The sequence below is a fragment of the Arctopsyche grandis genome, chromosome 9 (genome assembly GCF_051622035.1).
Source record: "Arctopsyche grandis isolate Sample6627 chromosome 9, ASM5162203v2, whole genome shotgun sequence".
NCBI classification, from domain to species: Eukaryota; Metazoa; Arthropoda; class Insecta; order Trichoptera; family Hydropsychidae; genus Arctopsyche; species Arctopsyche grandis.
In genome coordinates this window covers 10,585,583-10,607,150 of record NC_135363.1, presented here as the reverse complement: position 1 = coordinate 10,607,150, position 21,568 = coordinate 10,585,583, and the positions used below count along the sequence as shown (strand labels likewise).

General features: G+C 31.7%; 1 protein-coding gene across 5 annotated transcripts in view; it reads left to right on the top strand.

Annotated features, from left to right (window-relative positions):
- LOC143917188 (atrial natriuretic peptide receptor 1-like) overlaps positions 1-19,027 on the top strand; it is an 87,636-nt gene extending 68,609 nt beyond the window's left edge. For all 5 annotated transcript variants that reach the window (XM_077438645.1, XM_077438650.1, XM_077438647.1 and 2 more), the window contains 12 exons: positions 2,806-2,944; positions 3,062-3,143; positions 6,609-6,738; positions 12,952-13,278; positions 13,364-13,532; positions 13,610-13,768; positions 13,896-14,091; positions 15,468-15,617; positions 15,690-15,882; positions 16,515-16,689; positions 16,849-17,039; positions 17,665-19,027. In XM_077438645.1, coding sequence (XP_077294771.1) covers positions 2,806-2,944; positions 3,062-3,143; positions 6,609-6,738; positions 12,952-13,278; positions 13,364-13,532; positions 13,610-13,768; positions 13,896-14,091; positions 15,468-15,617; positions 15,690-15,882; positions 16,515-16,689; positions 16,849-17,039; positions 17,665-18,186 — 2,433 coding nt within the window. In that variant the 3' untranslated portion in view covers positions 18,187-19,027. The remainder of the gene's footprint in view (positions 1-2,805; positions 2,945-3,061; positions 3,144-6,608; positions 6,739-12,951; positions 13,279-13,363; positions 13,533-13,609; positions 13,769-13,895; positions 14,092-15,467; positions 15,618-15,689; positions 15,883-16,514; positions 16,690-16,848; positions 17,040-17,664) is intronic.
- The last annotated feature ends 2,541 nt before the right edge of the window (positions 19,028-21,568 follow it).

Sequence of the window (21,568 nt, the reverse complement as noted above, 5' to 3'; positions counted from 1 at the left end):
ATGTAGTACATACATGTGAAGTTGCGACAAAAGAATTTTCCTTCAAAATGTATTATAACATTGCAATATGACAAATTTCCAATGCAGACAAATTTTTCCGTAAATTTTATTGACGAATAATAAATTTCTTTCAGTTGACTGAATTTGATGAAATTTTATTATGTCTTCGTTCTTCAAATATCTCTTTATATCGATTAAATTTGTACGGTGAATGACATTCGTAATTGTTAACCAGATTTGTATATTATTTTAACATCCTTCACATTGAAAATTCTTTTCGTATGTATTAGGACTTATATTTTATAACTCGTAAGCTTTTTTCGCTTATGAAATTGCTTCAGTATTTAATTCCAGTCGTGACCCTCAGTAGGATAACGCGCGACGCATACGAACTAATATTTTATGCCGCACCTATTTACATTAAAGGGACGACAAAAACGTAGAGCTGCTGTAGCCGAAAATGAAAATGAAAAATAAACAAAAGATAAAGAAAATTTTCTCTGAAACGCTTGCTTTTAAGGGAGCATTATTTATTTCTTTCGACTCGTCTGAAGCTTTCACTATTGGTTGTACGAAACAACGCACGTCATTTCAAAGTGGAAAACAGCTAAATGTGTTCTTTTTTCGTGGACAACTTTGCCGTTGTAAATTTCTTTGTTTGCGATCTATCTGAAGGAAAAATGCTGCAGAATTACACACGTCGTTGGAAAACTACGTTTACTTTATCTAATACAATTATAAATACAATCGTGGTATTTTTCGAATGTTTCTTTTCTTTAAGACGTACACACTTACATACATACATACATATGTATATATGATAAATTTAAACGCTTCAAACTTATACAGTTATTCTATAAATGTATTTATGAAAATATATACAAATTGAGTATGGGATTGTATATACATATGTACAATAATTATTTTTTAAATACAAATCGATGTTTACATATGTATATTATAGGGGTCTACGTGACGAACCAGAATGTTAAATTACAGAAAACACAAATATCGGAAGGCAAATATCGGAAATCGAAAGATCTTAAGTCGAAAGATCAAAAAAAAAGGGTGCATGGTAAACGGTACATACTCACGTACATACTCACTTAATTTGCGCGAGCGGGTACAACAAGAACAAGAGGAACAGGCTTTTCCTCCCGTATTCTGCGCGCGCACATTAATACGGGAGGAAAAGCCTGTTCCTCTTGTTCCTGTTGTATCCTACTCGCGCAAATTAAGTGAGTATGTACTGTTTACCATGCACCCTTTTTTTTGATCTTTCGACTAAAGATCTTTAGATTTTTCATCTTTGCCTTCCGATATTTCTGTAATTTAACATTCTGGCTCGTCACGGAGACCGATATTATAGATATCATTAATTACCCAACCAAAGATGCCATAGATTCAATTGTGTTAATTATCCCCAAAAATAATAAAAAAAACACCAACATTTTATGGGTTCTAGGACATACACCCCCTGGACACATACCCCCCGGACACATGCCCTCCGGACACAAAAACCCTCTGTACATTAAACCCCGTGCAAAAATCCCCTTGAAAAATAGCCCCGCTATGTTTAAATTATTTAAAAATAGTAATAAATAATTAATAATTTAAAATTATTCCGGCCGATGAGATAACAATCGAATATTAATCTTTGGAAAATGTGACAGTCTCTGACTGTTAGAAACAGCATCGCGATAGTTCTCGTATGGGACTTTCAAAACTGCTCTTGCGTTATTTTTCAACTATAAACGATTCATGCACTTATTCATGACCGAGCTATTCCTTGTCTTTATGTTTTACTACAAAACAAAAGACAGGATACTTACATTAAACTGTTAAATATATTGCATTCGAATTTGAGTCCAACCTCATATAAACAGTTAAGAAAATTGTTTCCCAGACTGCGGAATAAAATGATGTTTCTTTCATCTAAAATATTTTTATCCATGGAGGTTTTATTTTTCAGAGAGTTTTTTTTTTTTGCACTGGAGGTTAATGTCCAGGGGGGTTTTGACCGGGGAAATGCGTCCGGAAAGTATGTATCCAGGGGGTACATGTGCCGATATTTATTTATGCTTGTTAATAAATTTTTACTGCCTATACTTTCACTAAACGAAAATGGAATTCATTTTTTTAAACAAAAATAATATGTAATTAAGTTACATACACCTTTTTCAAGAGGTCGTTCTTTTTTTTCAAGAGGTCTTTCTTATGCACACATCGCTTTTCTTATATTTTTTCATTTAAATATTAAATACTTTAGACCATTTTGTCGAGCAACCCTGTTTATAAATCGCTTGCGTATCTTAAATTCAAAGCTCCCTCTCAAAATTTTCACATTTCATATTAGATACGATACTTATGTCGCATTACAGAGTTCTTTTCGTCGGTTGTTTTCATTCAATCAAAATAAAATATTTTCGATCCGTTCCTCGTGCGCTTTTGTATATAAGCAACAATCCGCTATTTCATATTTTCCTTCGATCTACACAAAAGTAAATTCGCGTACCAATTATATAAATTCCCAAAAGGGTCCTATCGTCCATGTTTATTTTTCTTGCGTGAGAAACCCCACCGCATCTGCCTTCAACTCCATTTTCCCCATCCGTATCGTTCTTCCGTTCCGATACATAAATTGCAACATCTGCAACCACCCACAGCCTCCATTCGGATCCCGAGCGTAAAGAAAATCCGAGAACAAAGCTCGAACTTCCGACCCAAAACTGAAGACTCGTTTACTTTGAAAGTAAAACAGCAACTTTTTTTCGTATACTTTATGGAAGATTTTCACATTTTCAGGTAGTCGCCAACTATATAGCTTCGAATCGAACCCTCGAATACGTCAATGATAGACCAATTCACTGGGCTGGAGGTAAAACCGAACCACCATCGGATACACCTGTTTGTGGTTTTGATGGATCGCTCTGTCCCGATAACTGTAAGTTTTTTTTTTTCAATCAAACATACAATTCATATATACAAAAAATATATTTATATATAAAGGAAATGAAACGTAGTCATTTTATTTAATATAAAACCTTTTATATTGTTTCAGCTATTCCCGGATATGCCATATTGAGTATTATATTGAGCGTCGTAGTCGTACTCGTTGGGGCTGTATCAATGGTGTTCTATAGGTATTTTCACCATAATATTTTTATTTTATTTTAATAAACAGTACATAGCGTTACAAATTCATTTCAAGCCGCTACATGAAGGTGAAGATTTAAAGTCCATATATTATCCATCACTTAACGTCAACAGCCCGGCACAACACTTCATGGAAAAGACTTCTTCTATTCATACTATACAGCACCACCCGTTTTGAGAACGTTCGTACTTGCTTTGGACGAGTGCAAGGCAAAATCGGCATTCATATACATTACAAAGTGCAATATTGTCATAAAATTGCAACGTTTTCGAACATATTCATATGCACATAGCAGGACTTTCGTTAGTATAGGTGTACTCGCCACTATGACGTCACGTCATCTGGGACTATTTTCACAGCCAAATAAAACCAGTTCTGCTTGGTACGTTTCGGTGACATATACTGCCGTATAATATGAATAGATAATTTCGGTTACTAATGTTACGGATACGCTATGTATTATACATATTACGGAACGTATGAATGTTTCCATATAGAATGTACTAAAGAATATTTTTCGTACCGTTGTTTATGTACGTGCGGCTACCAGCTTGAGCTGTACTGGTATAAACGAACCTTTATATGTACATACATACATAGGTGCAGGTGATGAAATCCTTACATTTTTACATATGTACTTATGGGCATTAAATGTACGTATACATATTTATAAAATCACATTTGAAAAATACACATACAGACAGGTTGAATCTTTAATTATAATGAAATACACCAAAAAGTTTTTATCATGAATGGAACATCGAAGCCATAATACCTACATATATACATATGTACATATTTATTACAAACGCGAAGAACACAGAAGCCTAACAGTGTATCGTAAAAATAGTTTTCTATGTAAATTTTCTTATAAACGCACATTTGATATAAAAGGAATCATTTTTCAGTGCAATGAAATGTTATATAATACGACTTGTCATATTATAACATATGTCGATTGCTAATAAAATATAATATTTGGTTTCATTTTTCAAAAAAAATATTTTGCTGACCTGTGTAAATATAATTTACTTTTTGTATTTACATAAATCTTCTACATACATACATTCCCTAACATAAAATTAATTAAAGAATTAAATAAATATTTATATTTCTACTGCACGTCATTCTACAGCAACTACTAGAGTTTCAAAATATTATAATTGTTAAACTCAAATTCAGTGTTAAACTCAAATTTAATTAGTTCTAAATCGCAAAATATATACATACAATATAATAAATATAGACATGTACTTTCGAACTAAAATGTAATATAATACATATTCAAGGATTAACACATCAAAAACATATGTGATTAGCTCTCTTAATTAATACACCGTCGGGATCAATACTTATAATGGAAATCTTATAGTTCGAGGTTTTATTTAGACGTACTTTACTAGTATAATAAAATATAGTATAATAATATTTATCTGTACTATATTATTATAGAAAAAAACAATATCAAAATTCTTGTTAATGTTTGCAATACTTTTCCGTTGACCTATTTCGTTATGATTGGATAATTGAACAACGAAACAGAGCAAATATAATCAATTAATCGCGTTTCGCGTTTTCGTGACAGATTAATCACCATTGACTATGATATAATAATAAATCGATGGGGCAATCAACAACATAGCGGAATATCCAGTCTAGCTTCAAATGCCGCTATTAAACCCTTTATCGGTTCGCAATTATCGTCAGTGACAAGGCTTATTAAATTTCAAAACGCGGAAAAACATGGCAAAACTTTCACTCCATCAAAAGCGTATCGTTCCGTCAAATATGACGGGTCGATTTGCCTATAAAACCGCTCCAAACAAATCGGATAAAGCGAGTCCCGAAATGTTACTTCAATACAGAATGATAAATTGCCTGGTTTATTTTATATTATGTGTACATATCTCATTCGCTTTTTTCTTTTGCAAACCATCCGAAATTGCAGCAAAATACAAAATTAAATTTTTAAATGTTTACTACGTTCATATTTACATACATAATAAATTAGCTTATTATATTAATTCAACCGATATATCCAATCACTGTCAAAACTTTGTCAATACAAGGATAAAAGATCACCCAAAACACTCCAAGGGGTGATTTTTGCTAAGGATTCGATAGCATAGATTAGATGGGCCAGTGTTTTCTTTTCATGTGCAAAACCATTTAAAAAAAACACGTACCGCGTACCAATCTGTGTGTCTGCACCCTTATGGTACTTTTATACATTTCAAACTGTTACATGAAGGTAAAGTTTTAAAGTCGGTTTATATTATCCAGCACTGCAGGTTAACAGCTCGGCACAGCACTGCACGGAGAAGACCATTTTTATTCATACTATACAGCACCGCCCGATTTCGGCACGATTATGTAATTGCAATGCAACATCGGCTCTATTATACATTACCAAGAGCGACGACAAAGCGCAATTATGCTTGCGCCGTATCTTCGAGTCAATATTTTCACAATATGACGTTTCCGAAAATATTCATATACACATGGCAACACTTTCGTTAAGGTGGAGACACACATAACCGTACGTGGTTTTTTTTTTCTTTTAAAATAACGCTGGGTCATTTAGTCTGTGCTGTCGGGATCTTCCCAAAACTCTCCCTGGAGTGTTAGAATCTTCCCAAAACTCTCACGAGCATGTGCATGCTGTACGATTCAGTGTATTTGCACCTTTAGTATACGGGTGCACTTGCCACTATGACATCACGTCATGAGTGAATACAACGAATTTTGCTCGATTAATATCAGTGACATGTACTGCTGTATTATATGAATAGATCGGGTCGGTCGCTACTGTTTCAAATACATCACATACATATTACAGAACATATAAATTTGTTCATTTAGATTTTTAGAATGTACTAAAAAATACTTATCAATACATTATTTTGCACCAATATATTCGAGGGAACAAAAATAAAACTTTATAAAGCTGTGTGATCGGTTAAAGACAGTTTGTTATAAGACGGTATGTGTTCAAATGAAATACCCTGTTCATATTTCAGATTTTGATGCAGATTTCGGATAAATATATGTATATGTGCATATATAGAAATGTCTATATTTAATATTTATCGTGGAAATTTGCGGTTCAAGTAGGCAGAACACTGTTCGTTCTAACGTAAATTTTCGTAAGCGGCTTCATTACCCCTTGTGTATTTTGATCTTCCACAATTATTCACTCCAATGAACAAATGTAGATGTCTACACAATATGGCTATAATTAAAAAATGTACCCCTGTAAGCGAGTATTGATTTTAAAAGTACTGCTTAAGAATTCTGACGAAAAGCGGCCGACGCAGAAATCGTGTTTTCAATTCAAATGTAAACAAAACACTTCATAGTTTCTTTTTGTTTTGTGAAATTGACCGTATGATCTATTATGATTTATTTGGAATGTCGGAAAGGTAGCTTTATTTAATTTTCGCCATTGCAGACGCTACAAATTAAATTTGGAACTCACCATGATGACCTGGAAAGTTGACTGGTATGAAGTGAAACTCTCTCCAAATGTTAGAAAATTCGGTGGAAGCAACTACTCTTTGCTACACAGAGGAAGTAAATTAGTGAGTATCATCATCTTAATATATTTTTTTGTCAATACCTACTAACTTCATATTAATTACAGAACCCTTTCTTGAAAGCTATACCCTTATTAAATCTAAATTTATTGAAATAATTTAGTATTTGTTATATTTGATTCTATTTATGAATCACTTAAATTAATTTAAAGCGAAAGCCTTATAGAAAATTATTAAGCTTAACAATTTTGTCAATCATACCGAAAATATATCAGATATATGTATATACACACATATATATATATATATATATATATATATATATATATATATATATATATATATAGGAAGTCCGCTGGGTAGTAGGGAGGATTGCAGGAGAGAGAGACAAGTAAAAGCGATCTCAATTCAATCTTATGTTTATTTAGAACAATAGGTAATCGATGCGCGTACGCAACCGGCGCGTCAAGGCGCGACGCCAACTACTGTCCCTACCGCCCACGGTTCGGTAGTACCAACCTTAACATTAATACATACAGTGAATAATACCAACTGTTCGGCATGAGCCACATCATTATACATAATTATAATCATTTTATATTAATATCTTACATATATATATATATATATATATATATATATATATATATATATATATATATATATATATATATATATATATATATATGTGTGTATATACATATATCTGATATATTTTCGGTATGATCGACAAAATTGTTAAGCTTAATAATTTTCTAGAAGGCTTTCGCTTTAAATTAATTTAAGTGATTCATAAATAGAATCAAATATAACAAATACTAAATTATTTCAATAAATTTAGATTTAATAAGTGTATAGCTTTCAAGAAAGGGTTCTGTAATTAATGTAAGGACATTATAGATTCTATAAATATAACACAAGAAAAAATATTCTTACTATAACACAAAATGATTACCAAGAAATTTTACCAATTCAATTAATTCAAACATACGTTTTAATTATATTTTTAAAAAGAAATGCGTGTATGCAATATGTATATAGGAAATGACAAAAATTGGTTTTAATTGCGATTATACTACATATATTACAAAGAAGTATAATTTATCGAAACTAGAAATAAAAATTCGGGTCGATGTTAGAAATAATTTCTTCCTATATTACATTATATAATGTAATGCTAAGGTTAATGCTAACTACTGAAAGGTTTGGGTTGACCTCAATTAAAGATAATTTATTTGGAGTATTCCTGCAGTGCTGCTGGTCAGACTTGGATATCTGTGACTCCAAGTCAATCATTTCCTATTAGAATTATCTGATTTCACTGTTAAAAAACGGTTGTTCTTCAAATTGGCAAAACCACTCCTACCTTCTATTTGTAACCACTATTTGAATATGATTTCAAATTTATAAACTATAAATTACAAGTTTAATACCAAAAACCTGTAATAATATCATGGTAAAATATAATTATTATAATTAAATGTTTATGCTCATTTTGAAAACTCGAGATAATCACATTTTAGTCAAAACTAAAAATTTTAGTTCATATGTGAATGTACATATGTACATACATAGGACACAGATCCAATTGCAAAATATTTTAATTCAAATCTATATTTTACTATCTAACCTCAATTTTAAAAATGCCACTTTAAAAGCGGTATTTTAATTATAGCATTATTTCATTATTTTATTGTTCGAATATTTCTTTCATGTAATATTAAACGTTGGAATGCTGCCCGATAACAATAAACCTTACACGTCTGTTATAGGTATCTTGGCCAGGACATTATTCAGACTTTTCCCCATTATATCCTGGCGGGTAGAGAAAGATAAATACCGTATTTTACCATATTTTAAACATTCTTTTTTTTATTCTATGGAATCTCAATTATACGAATATCAAATCCATATTTTATTTACATTGCAAAAGTTCAAACGTATAATTATTCATTGAATTTTAGACAATATTTAGACTGTTGACCTACATACAAGGAATATTTATTACCCTCGCGGATATTGAAACCAAAATATCCCCTATTTACATCAACAAACGCTCACTAATTGGATATAGCTTTTGTTTCGCTTAAAGGCTTTAACGCAACTCAAAGAGTTTCCTTTTGGGGAATAAATAAGCTTTTATGCCTTACCATAGTAACGAACATTGTATCACAGATCAAACCATTGAAAGCTTTATAGTTAATAATTCTAAGCTAGGTTTCATCATATATACCCACAACCAGGCTTCGGGTTTACCTTCATAAATTATTGTCCTTTTAAAAATGTATTACTTTGAATATATTATGCGCACTAATGGTCCGTATATATTATATATATATATATATATATATATATATATATATATATATATATATATATATATATATATATATATATATATATATATATATATATAAATATATATATATATATATAAATATATATATATATATATATATATATATATATATATATATATATATATATATATATAAATATATATATATATATATATATATATATATATATATATATATATATATAAATATATATATATATATATATATATATATATATATATATATATATATATATATGTATATGTATATCATATTCCATATATTCAATTCGTGTCCCTTATACATGCTCGATGAAATCTCAAAGACGCGACTCGTTTGAATTATATTGTAATTGACATGCTGAAAATCCAACCTTTTGATGCTATTCAATATTTATAGAATATCTTCAAGACGTATAAGAATAAGAATAAAATTCTTAGAATTTTGTACACGCGTATATATCGTATATTCTTGTGTTTTTGAGGTATGTTTTTAAATTTTCACCGTTACGAATACATTTTTCGAATACGAAATTTTATCTGAAGTTTTCCGTTGCGAAAAAATTCGCCAAACTATGTATATTGTACGGCTAGTATTTGGAATACCAAGTATGTCCTTCTGAAATTTCAAATAAATATTCACTCCATCATTCAATATTTGTGAAGCGTAAAAATTCCTATCAAATTAAAAAAATAGCACCGAATACGAAATAAATCTCATTATTTCGATCAATAAAAGAGGAAAAAATTCCTTAAATGCGTATTCGATTCCTGACCTCCTAGACATGTCAAATTTTTTTTTTTTACTATTTGACATATAGTAAAGTTATCTTGGGAAAAGTTTTTATCTTCAGTGGTTTCCTGTTTGCTATCTAGAGCGGAAATAATGAATGAGTGGAAACGGGTTATGATTTTGGTGGGTAAGTTGAATCTTTTTTGGTGCCAATTTTGTAAGAAAACCACCTCAACAATTATTGCTAGATCGAACCGATCTAGCATGAGGCTTACGTAAAATGTGCACGCTATCGCATTCACCCCCCACTCAACCCACGATGGCTAATTACATTTCGTTTCAGTTTTGCATTGAATTTTGGTCAAGAAATACAACATTGTTCATTTGTATAATTTGACTTTTAGTTAGTTTTGTTTTTAACATTAATAAAATTTTAATATCAAATACCTACATAAGTTATTGATATTATTAATTAACTAGTATTGTAATCGGTGACATAATATCATTGTATGGGTATTGGCATATCAAGTTATTAAATAAAAAAATATGTCATCGGTCATGAGTTCGATCCCCCACGCGGTCCAATTTTTTTCAAATCACTTTTAAATATATTTAATTTATTATTTTTAATTAATTGTTTAATTTGAAAAAAAAATGGTAAGAACTACATACATATAATATATACAATATATAACACCAATAGAAAAATTAATTAATTTGATAAATTTTCAGTAGATGGTGGTATTAATTTTTAAAATATTGCGGCCTATTTTCCTAACAGAAACATTTGCATCGAATAGTATATATAGAACTTTTTTCTTTTGTTATTATTCATATTACATTCGTACATCGTTTTGTTGGAAGCAGTCTAGCTTACGTACACATGTATGTATGTCGAATCGAAACGACTATTATACGACACACAGACACACAGAGGGAATAGTGAAATTATATATACATATGGTAATAAGAAATAATTTAAAAAAATACAGGTATTATTTTACGTCCTTGCAATGTTACAACACATTGTACGAATGCGACAGCGTGCTCGGTTCTCCTAAGTCTCATGCTACATCAGATCGGCTATAATAGTTTTATAATCATCCAAATCTTGCCATTCATTCAATCATCGAAAAATCGAACACATTTTTCGATTTAATAAACAGTGAGCTATTTCTTTATAGCAGAACTAAGGAAATTTTCTTTTAAATCCAATTCTAAATTTGATGACGTATGTACTGAAAGGTTTAATTCATCTAAAACGTTCTTAATTTATTCAAATCTTGATTGGATTGTTCGTTCCTTAATCCAGCGCCCGAATAAATAGACCAAAATCCCCAACCGAGCGTCGAGATTTTCTACCGGGGTATTTTTATACCGGGGTAAGTTTTTCCGAATCCATTCCAATACCCACAATCCTTCGACCAAAACTGGTTTAAAGATCCTAAAACGTTCCTTATTGCCAATAGCCGCAACCTCTTAAGCCGTTTAACCGGAAAGCCCGTCCAAATAGCGTTAGCGCGCAAACTGGAACATGTTCGAACGCTTTTGCCACGATTGAAAGCATTTCCTTGCTTACACTTCCTCACCCACAAATGGGTCAAACGATGTATTATATACATTTTTTATGACGACCACCCTACGATAAAACGCCCCACATACTCAGTGCGTTCCAATACTTTGCGCGAAACATCTGCTCGGATAATAAATTTTATTTTATACCCGTCCCATTTAATCCTTCCGTGTAATTACGAAATTCAGTCGTTAAGATCACTTTTATTACACATAATATTTATTGATAAAACTTAATAGAATTATAGGCCCGATCGTTACGCTTTAATGTCTATTCATACTATCCAGCATCTCACGGTTTCGGCACGTTCAGACAATTTGGCTGAGTGCAAAGCAAAATCGGCTTACATTTGCGTTACAGAGCACGACGACACGGTGCAATATTGCTTGCGTCGTATCATCGAGTCAATATTGTCACAATATGACGTTTACAAAAATATTCATATGCGCATGCGCACTTTCATTAGTAGGCGTGCACTCACTACTATGACGTCACGTGGTGCGTGAATATTTCCACATTGGATAAAGAAAACCGGTTTTGCTTGATACGTTACGGTGACATGCACTGCTGTATAGTATAAATGGATTTGTCGGCTACTGCTGTTACTTGCCGTTACGTCTACGCCACGATAGACAGTTAAATTTTTTATTATTTTTATACATTAAAATATGTATATTTTTTAAATTCAATGAACTTTATCGTTATTAATATACAAAAAAATAAAATGTACATATATGTATGTACATATGTGTACCAAAAAAATACTTTTCGTACTGCTGGTTATGTTCAGTTGTCAGTACGTGCTGTGCTAGTATGAATAGACCTTAATTCAACCTAAATATGTACATATACATAAATGACGATGTATTTACATAAACGTGACGATGACATAAACGTGAAGATTACATGATGATGTATTTACATTGTACATATACATAAATGACGATGTTAATTGTACATATCTTAATTATATTGTACTAGCGGTAGCCTGGATGCGAAATATGCCGCTTTAAATCCAAAAAATCGTATACTTATATTTAAATAGAGCCACAATCACAACAATAATAGCACTGGAAAATCATTTGCCGATCGAACTAGTGCGTTCACGTAAAAATAAATATTATATATTGTGATAGAAAACCAATCCTTGTAAGCGTAGTGAAATATAAAATTAATAAATAATAGTACGAAAAAATGTATTTTAAAGCAATAAAAAAATCACAATCAATACAAAAACATCTGACTATTGATTTGAATAATCATTCTGAGCACAGTAATACTATGTTTTTTGTTAAAGACCGCTAAAATCAACCAACAAAATCATCATCATATTCGAATTGAATGAGTCAAAAAAAAAAAGAAAAGAAATGGTTGAATATTCTCAACTTAGGTAACTAAAAAACGTGTTTTTTTTGTTGCTCGGTGTTATTAATCGGCTTTGTGAATTCAGTCATTCTGAAATATTGCATCAAAGTTATGCAAAGAAATCCTACAACAAATTAATCTTTGTAAAATTGATATTTTCATTTCCCCAAAAAGCTATGACGTATGCTTAAATATATCAATTGCTTATCAAATTTATTGTAATTTAATTTATATAAACTTTTTCCGCAGTCAATATGCTCCGAGGATAATTTATCACTGGTTGGCGAACGACAGATATACGTTCCTTGGGGTTTCTACAAAGGTTCCAAAGTGGCCATCAAAAGGCTTAAACAGAAGAAGATAGACTTGACCAGACCCCTCCTGATAGAATTGAAAAAGATGAAAGACCTACAGCACGATCATTTAGTGCGATTCTATGGCTCTTGTATCGATCCTCCAAACTGTTGTTTCTTAACCGAATATTGCCCCAAAGGATCACTGCAGGATATTCTCGAAGACGATCAGTTCACCCTGGATTGGATGATTAAAGTCAGCTTAATGCATGATATAGCCAAAGTAACGATTATATTTGTTTTATATTATATAAATTATAGTAATACAATATTTTATGGAATTTTAGATGGTATGTGTAATTTTCTAGGGTATGGCGTTTCTCCACGGTACTGACATACGATCTCATGGCGCTTTGAAGTCTTCAAACTGTGTCGTCGACAGTCGTTTCGTTCTAAAAATAACTGATTTTGGATTGCACAAGTTCAGAACTATTTCCGATGAAGTGGAAAATATGCAATCTCATTGGTATTGGGAAAGTATGCCCTATGCTCCGTACACTGTGTGTTATTGTTATGCGAATGAAAATTTTATATTCCGTTCATTTTAATTTAAGGAAAACTTTGGACGTCTCCAGAGCTTTTAAAGATGAATTCTCCACCACCGGAAGGGACTCAGAAAGGGGATGTTTACTCTTTTGGAATTGTTATACATGAAATTGTTTTTAGGCAAGGACCCTTCTGGGTGGGGGATGACGTTCACCTTTCTCCGGAAGGTATTTTTAATTTTAATTTTGAATAAAAGATTGTTTTTTATATGCACACCGTTCTGTGTATGCGTGTAGATATTATACACAGTATAATGTTGTGTAGTCTATTCTAACTTGAAACGTATATTTTTAGAAATTATCGAATCAGTGAAGGATGAGCAGTGTCTTGTTGCCATATCCTTGAAGAAGGAGCCTTTGAGGCCTCGGATTGAAGCAAGCAGGTGTGAAAACGACAGAGTTCCCAACTTTATGAGGCGATGCTGGGCCGAGGATCCCAACGACAGACCCCGGTTCTCTGAACTGAAAAATTACATTAGAAAATTGAACAAGTACGTTTCGAAGCTCGCACCAGAGCCGTAGCGATGTTTTTGGCGCCCTTGGCAAATATCAATTTGGCGACCCATTATTATTTTTTCATTAGATTTAAAGAATTTATTTCATCTAACAATATAAATTCATTGAAATATATAAATTAAATATTTTAAAATAAAATTACAAAAAAAAACAAGATTATTTTTTATATTATAAATATCCCATATTGACAATATCGCAATAAATATCATATTATAAAAGAAATCTTAAAACAGATGCTTGAAAGAATTAAAATTTCGTGATTTTTATTTTTTTGTTGTTTATTTATCATTTATTTTAATTTTTGTTAAAATGTTTGTTTCAAATAAATTTTTCTGTATCTAAAACCATAAATCTGTTTATACCGCTAACCTATTACATTATTAACAACTTAACTATTAATTATTACAGATAATATACTTAGATTTGATAATCGCTCTTAACCGCTGGTCGATCTCAAATAATTTTTAAGTATTTTTAGTTTACTAAAACTCCTTTCTGTCGAAGCCTATTTATTTTTCTATTTATATTTATCTTCGCAAAAAGTTTATAATTGATGTTTTAAACATTTAATTTAATTTAGAAATTGATCACAATCTATTTCCAAGTATTTTTGAGAAAGTGTTATGCCTTATTTTTCTAAATTTTGTTCAGATAAAGTCAGTAAGCCCTTACCAGTTAAAAAATAAAATTCTTTTGCCACTTGTTGAATGCATTGAACTCTTTCTTTTAAATGCATTATAATATTATCAATGATATTTTAACATTAATTTTTCACGAAATTTTAAAGTTTGGGATTCGTCTTCGGCCAATTCATCCGAAATCTTTTTATGTTTAGATTTTCTAACTATTTTCTAGTTTTGTTTAGATTTTCTAACTATTTTAACGATGATATTTTTTCCCATCTATTAGCGTCTAAAATTTTCGGTTTTTTTTCGTTTCGTTTTTTCGGTTTGTAAGCTTTTAAGATTTTGATTAAAAAATTCGTTCGGTCAATTTCTCAAACTCAAAAGTATTAAAAGTAAAACATGCATAACGCTACCTTGAACAAAATAAATAATTGAAACATAATATGTACTACGTACATAATATGTACTACGTACATAATATGTACTACGTACATATTATGTTTCAAATGGATATTTTAAATACATACAAATGGATATTTTAAAAACACATCGAATCCTTCTTAATTTTTACAAGTTTTATAAAAAAAAAAAAAGGGCAGAGGCGCCTTTGGCACCCCTCGCATCGAGCGCCCCTGGCACTCGCCCATTTACCATAGCCTCGCTATGGCACTGGCTAGCTCACTTGACTAATGAATGAATGACTAATAATTATTACACAATTTCAGAGAGCACGAGACTGGAAATATTTTAGATAATTTACTATTCCGAATGGAGCAGTACGCCAACAATTTGGAGGCACAAGTGGAAGAAAGGACTGCTGCTTATTTAGATGAGAAAAAGAAATGCGAAGAACTCCTATATCAATTATTACCAAAGTATTATATCACACATTGATCGAATATCAATGTTTTATTTTTTATTTTATCGTTAATTTTATGAATTTTAAGATCCGTTGCTGCCCAATTGATACGTGGTCAATCTGTAGTAGCTGAAACTTACGACCAAGTCACAATTTACTTCAGCGACATTGTTGGTTTTACTCAATTATCAGCTGAATCAACACCTCTTCAAGTGGTCGATTTACTCAACGACCTCTACACTAGTTTTGATTCCACCGTAGAAAATTTCGACGTATATAAGGTATGTTGGAAATCAATTTTCATGGACTACCGGTGCTTAAGAAGCCAAAACAAATACAAAATTTTCTTTTTTATTTATAAATTTTGTACATATGTAGATTTAGCTATTATATTTTAACATTAAATGCGTGTCGTGGATATATCGTAATACATATGTACATACGTTCACAAGACCTAATTCATTAGAGTAGTGTTTTATAGGTCTTGTACGTGCGCTCTTTACTGCTACATAAAGATATCTCTTTCATTCCTGCCTACCGTAAACAATTTTAATACACACTGTATAATACTCGTATTTCTCACATTTCCCATAGTTCATCCGTCGAAATTCCTTTCAGTCTCTCTTATTTTCTTCTAAATCCTTTCGGGTACCTTTAAAATACATATTTCATTTATCCACCTGTCATGTTTTCGTCTGGTCTCATTTCCCACACACTACTATGTACTTTGGTCTTTTTATTCACTTTTTATCTGTGCAACTTGGAGATCAGTATTTTCACCTTAGCTCAGATGTGTGTTCTCGTTATTTAAAAAAATAATTCCTTCAAAGCTTCTCTACATATAATGAATATTATATAACATCTTAAAACATTGGTTTCTATTTTTAATTTTATTGATGCATATCTTCAACAGGTGGAAACGATAGGAGATGCTTACATGGTGGTTTCGGGATTGCCGATGAGAAACGGCAACAATCACGCTAGAGAAATTGCAAAGTTAGCTTTGGCGCTTTTAGACAACGTTCGCAAGTTCGTAATTCGACACAGGCCCACAGACCAACTGAAATTGAGAATAGGCATTCATTCTGGTGAGTGGTTTTCATGTTTTTCAAATAAAAAATAGCGTTCCATTTGAAGCAAATTCTCCGTCGTAAATCTCCAAACTTCTCCAACGTATTTGAATATTTTATTCTATTCTAACTACTGGGGTATTTGTTATAAATTTTGATCAATTTGTTAAATTGCAGGCCCTTGCGTCGCTGGAGTGGTCGGTTTGAAAATGCCGAGGTATTGTCTTTTCGGAGATACTGTAAATACAGCTAGCAGAATGGAATCTAATGGTGAAGCCCTGAAAATACACGTGAGTCCCACGACAAAGGCTATTTTGGATAATTTTGGGGCTTTCGATCTACAATGCAGAGGACCAATCACTATGAAGGTATTTATTTACATTTCGATTTAAGCCACTGATATATTTACGCAAAGTGCACTCTTTAGAGTAGACAAGCATACATATAACGTCGCCTGGAAGAATTGCGATCTGTCAGTTTGAAATTATGTCGTTCTTTCGTAGATGTATGTATGTAAATTGTGACATATTCAGAGCTCATAAAATATGTATTCGTTCGAACTCCATCAATCTGCTGATAAATCGTTTGAATTTTAAATATTATATCACTATTTTTTGTGACTGAAACTGGTTTACATTCGAGATAAATGAAGGGTTTTTCTTTAGTGTGACTTGACAAATGGTGTGCATTTGTCTTCGCAAAATCAAGCAGTTTTAACGCTCCACAACCTAATTTTCTCCCCGGCGACTTATTTTGCGGAAATCTCCACTCTATTTTTTATGATTATACCTATCTACCATCGGGCACATTTGAAGAGGCATTAAAATTATGATCAAAATCATTGTCCCGTATAATGTTAGCAATTAAATCTTAATCCTACTCAAATGTTTAGATTTTTGTTGTTAAGTACATTCTATAGTGGCAAATTAAGCTTCTACGAAATTATTATATTTATATTTATTAAAAATTAATATTACATTTGTATAATTTCAGGGTAAAGGAACAATGGTAACTTATTGGCTCAACGGTGAATTGCCAAATCCAAACCCCCCAGAGGCGCTTTCTCTAGAACCAATAAGACATAATTTGATCTCTAACATGAATAGTCCCTCGTCTGTAACACCGTTCCGTCAAAAATTGGAACATAATTCCAGACCATCGAGCAGGAGGGGATCGGGAGTGTATTCGCCACAGGGGAATGCTCTGAACGGAATCACTAATAAAGAATTCAACAATTCCAATCAAAACATACCGAATAACGTGACTAGACAATTTTCTCCGAGCGTATCTTTCAGCTTGGAACCGCTAGTTAAGAATAAAGATAAATACTTACCGAGTACGCCCCCAGCAAATCCCAAATACAGCAGAGTTGGAAATAACAATTGCATACCAAAGCTAGCTTCGCCTGAAGACATGGACCTGGGTGGTCAGACGATCAACGGCAAATCTCATGATTTCAGCGCAAGTGTACCACTACTCGCCAAAGCCAAAGAAACCCACGATTCCATCGTATGAAATACGGTTAAAATACGAGAGAACATATCTTGTAAAAGGATCTCCTTTGTGTGATGAAAAGACTTAATTTAATATTTATTAATGCTGTTAGAAAGTTAAGACTAATCAGTTGGACCAACACAACTATTGTATCGATTCATACATGTCTTAAATATGACTGAAATTATGAACGAGTTATTAAATTTTAAAAAAATAAAAAAAAATAAAGTTATTAAATTATGAAATTATGAACGAGTCCTCTATATTATAATATACATATACCCACTCGGTTTGTGCAAGATGATCAGTTAAACTGACAGCTCTGATATATTATATTTTTAAATTATTAATATTGATTCATTGTCAGTATTGGATTTTAGATTAAATGTCTTCATAGTAATTGTTCGTTCCGATCGCTGATTTAACCCTTTTACTTATTGTATCCGTTCCAAATTGTGTGTAGTTGAATTAATTCACTTACAGTACTTAATATAGAAATGAATTTGATAGGTTGGTTGAATATTTAAATGTTTAAATTATATTTTATGTAATATGCAATTAATTGAATGTTTACATAAATGTTTGTGTGTGTGGAATACGCGTTCGTTGAACGCAACACTTCTAGAAGACTTCGTATTTGTAAATGCAATCAATTCAACATAGCCAGATTAGGTTGTCATTGTTGAAATGTTCTTAAACTGATAAGCTACATATGTTGAAATGTATATTTAATTAATTGAAAAAAAGACTAGTGTGAAATTGAATGTTATAATTTTTTTTTATTTGAGTTTATGACATTATCCTTATGTGTATGAATGTACTGTATACATTAATATAAATAAAATTATTTTTATTGTATCGTATTTCATGTATATATCCGTTCCTTCCAACTACACAATGGTAAATAATAATATTCAGTATTCATATTTTCATAAGTCACGCATATATTTTTACCTCATTAGCATATTTGCTCTTTCACGAAAGATAATAAGTATAACATATACATATTAACTTTTGTTATTCATATGATGGTTTTGTTTGCAGTCACTGAATTTTAATGTTCACTGAAATAATCACATATTGCATAAATATGTCATATTTGAAACTATAATTTATAATTTAATTATTATTAAATGATTCTAATTTATAGAAATTACATAAATAAATATTCAAGAATATTTGAATCGAAATTATTTACTAGTGCCATCTACTTCTTTTTTTTAGTACTATTTTGAACATATATAGCTTTTATTAATAAAATACAGATGTCTCTAGTCTAAAGTTTAATTATAAATTGAAATTTTGAAACAAATGAATATGTAATGTAATTTGTGAATTACATTTATATATGTATAAATCACTTCTACAAATATTCAGTACGATTATTTTATAAAAGATAACCGTCAAATAAAATTATATTAAATCAAATGAAAATCATCTTTTCATCACGAGCAACTTAAGCAAAATATCTGAAAAAGTTGCCAAATACAAGTAGTCGAAAAAGTTTCAAATGTAGCTTCCTATTCAAAGCGGACGTGTCGTGTCGAAAAGGTCAACGGTTGAAATTCTGGAAGATAAATGGTCTTATGTTTTGAATTTCGATCGTGTCCATAGTATTGTACACAGAGTGGTGTTTTTATTTTATTTTTTTCGACCACTTCAGACTCGATTTGAATACGTGCGCTCTCGACAAATGAAAAAGGTAAATTCATAAATTTTTATGAGAACGTACACGTCGGTAGAGATGGATGTATCCCGTTCATTCTCGCTGCAAACGGGGTGAGCCACAGCTCACCCTGGAACACAGACCCCGCCAAAACATGCAGATGAAAATATTCCATGAATTATCAAATATGAATGAATAAAATACACACACACACACACACACACAATAAGATATATTATTATTATTACATTCAATTTGAAATTGTCATTGTTTTATTTGTTCTTTTATTTCGTAATTCTTTTCAGCACCACCATATTGGAAAATTCGTTGTTCTAGTCTACGTCGACGTTTCTTCAGAGATAAAATAAGAAGAGGCAATCTTTTAATCAGCAATCGTGAGTAATCTTTTTTTTTCAAATGCACAAATGTATGCACCAATACCACTGGTAAATTATTATACGACTAATTTTGGCATTAGCTTTTGCTCTTCCATACACACATTCATTATATGTAGCTCAGTAGTTGGTGTATTTTTATTTAGAGATTAACTATATGTATATACCAGGAAGGCCTGACAGCTCAACTCCAATGCGCCTTCCTAGCCAATTACAAAAATTGAAGCATTTTTTTTAATTACATAAATCGCTGAGTTTCAAGATGCTGAAGAACGCGAAATTAATTAATTAATCCATAGAGACATCTATGGATTTAGACTTGTACATACATTTTTACATCTTGTACATAAATCAAATTCAGATATTGGTGACACAGTGGGTAGGAAGATTTTTGCCAATTTGATGGAGGAACCGTTTCAACTTAGCAAACTGTGATAGAAAACGATCGACTTTTAAAAATTTCACAAATATCCAAATGTGTAAATATTAGCACGGAATCGAACCCGGTAACCTCTCGGTGCTAAACATAAACGAACCACCGAGCCGTACTGCTGGAAGGTCCCAGGTTCGAGCCTCGATTTAATAGAATCATAATTTGTATGACTCTACGGTACTGCTGGTCAGATTTGGATATTTGTGACTCTAAGTCGATCGTTTCCCATTAGAGTCCGTTTAAATTATCCAGCACTGCACGTCAACAGCTCGACACAACACTGCATGGAAAAGACCACTTATATTCATACTATACAGCGCCCCCTGTTTTCGTCACGCTCATACTTGTTTTGGATTTGGATTTGTCTTTCATATATGTACGGTATCGTCAAGTCAAATTTTTCACATGCACATGGCAATACATACTTTCATTAGTATGCGGGTGCACTCATCATTATAATACCACGTCATGTGTGAATATTTCCACAATGGCCAAAGAAAACCGGAAGCTGCTTGATCCGTTTCGATGTCATGTACTGCTGTATATGTAGTGTGAATAGATCGTGTCGGTTGCTGCTGTTTCGGATACGTCACATATGAATGTGTCCATGTAGAATTTACAAACGAATTTTTTTCGTATTGCTGCTTACGTGCAGTTGCTTTTCAGAAGTAGACTTTTCCGTCCACTACCGTGCCGGGCTGTTGCCATGCAGTGCTGAATAATATAAATAAACCCAGGGGTGGCACGTAGCTTTAAAAACAGGCGGTGCACGAGGAAGGTAAAATCCCTACACATATTTTTTTCCAAAAAATCGAACGTCATATATGTATTTTTAATAACATGTAATGCAAGGAAAATGCCATTTTTTAGAAAATTATCTACTTCGTTCATTAAGTGTTCTACAAAACC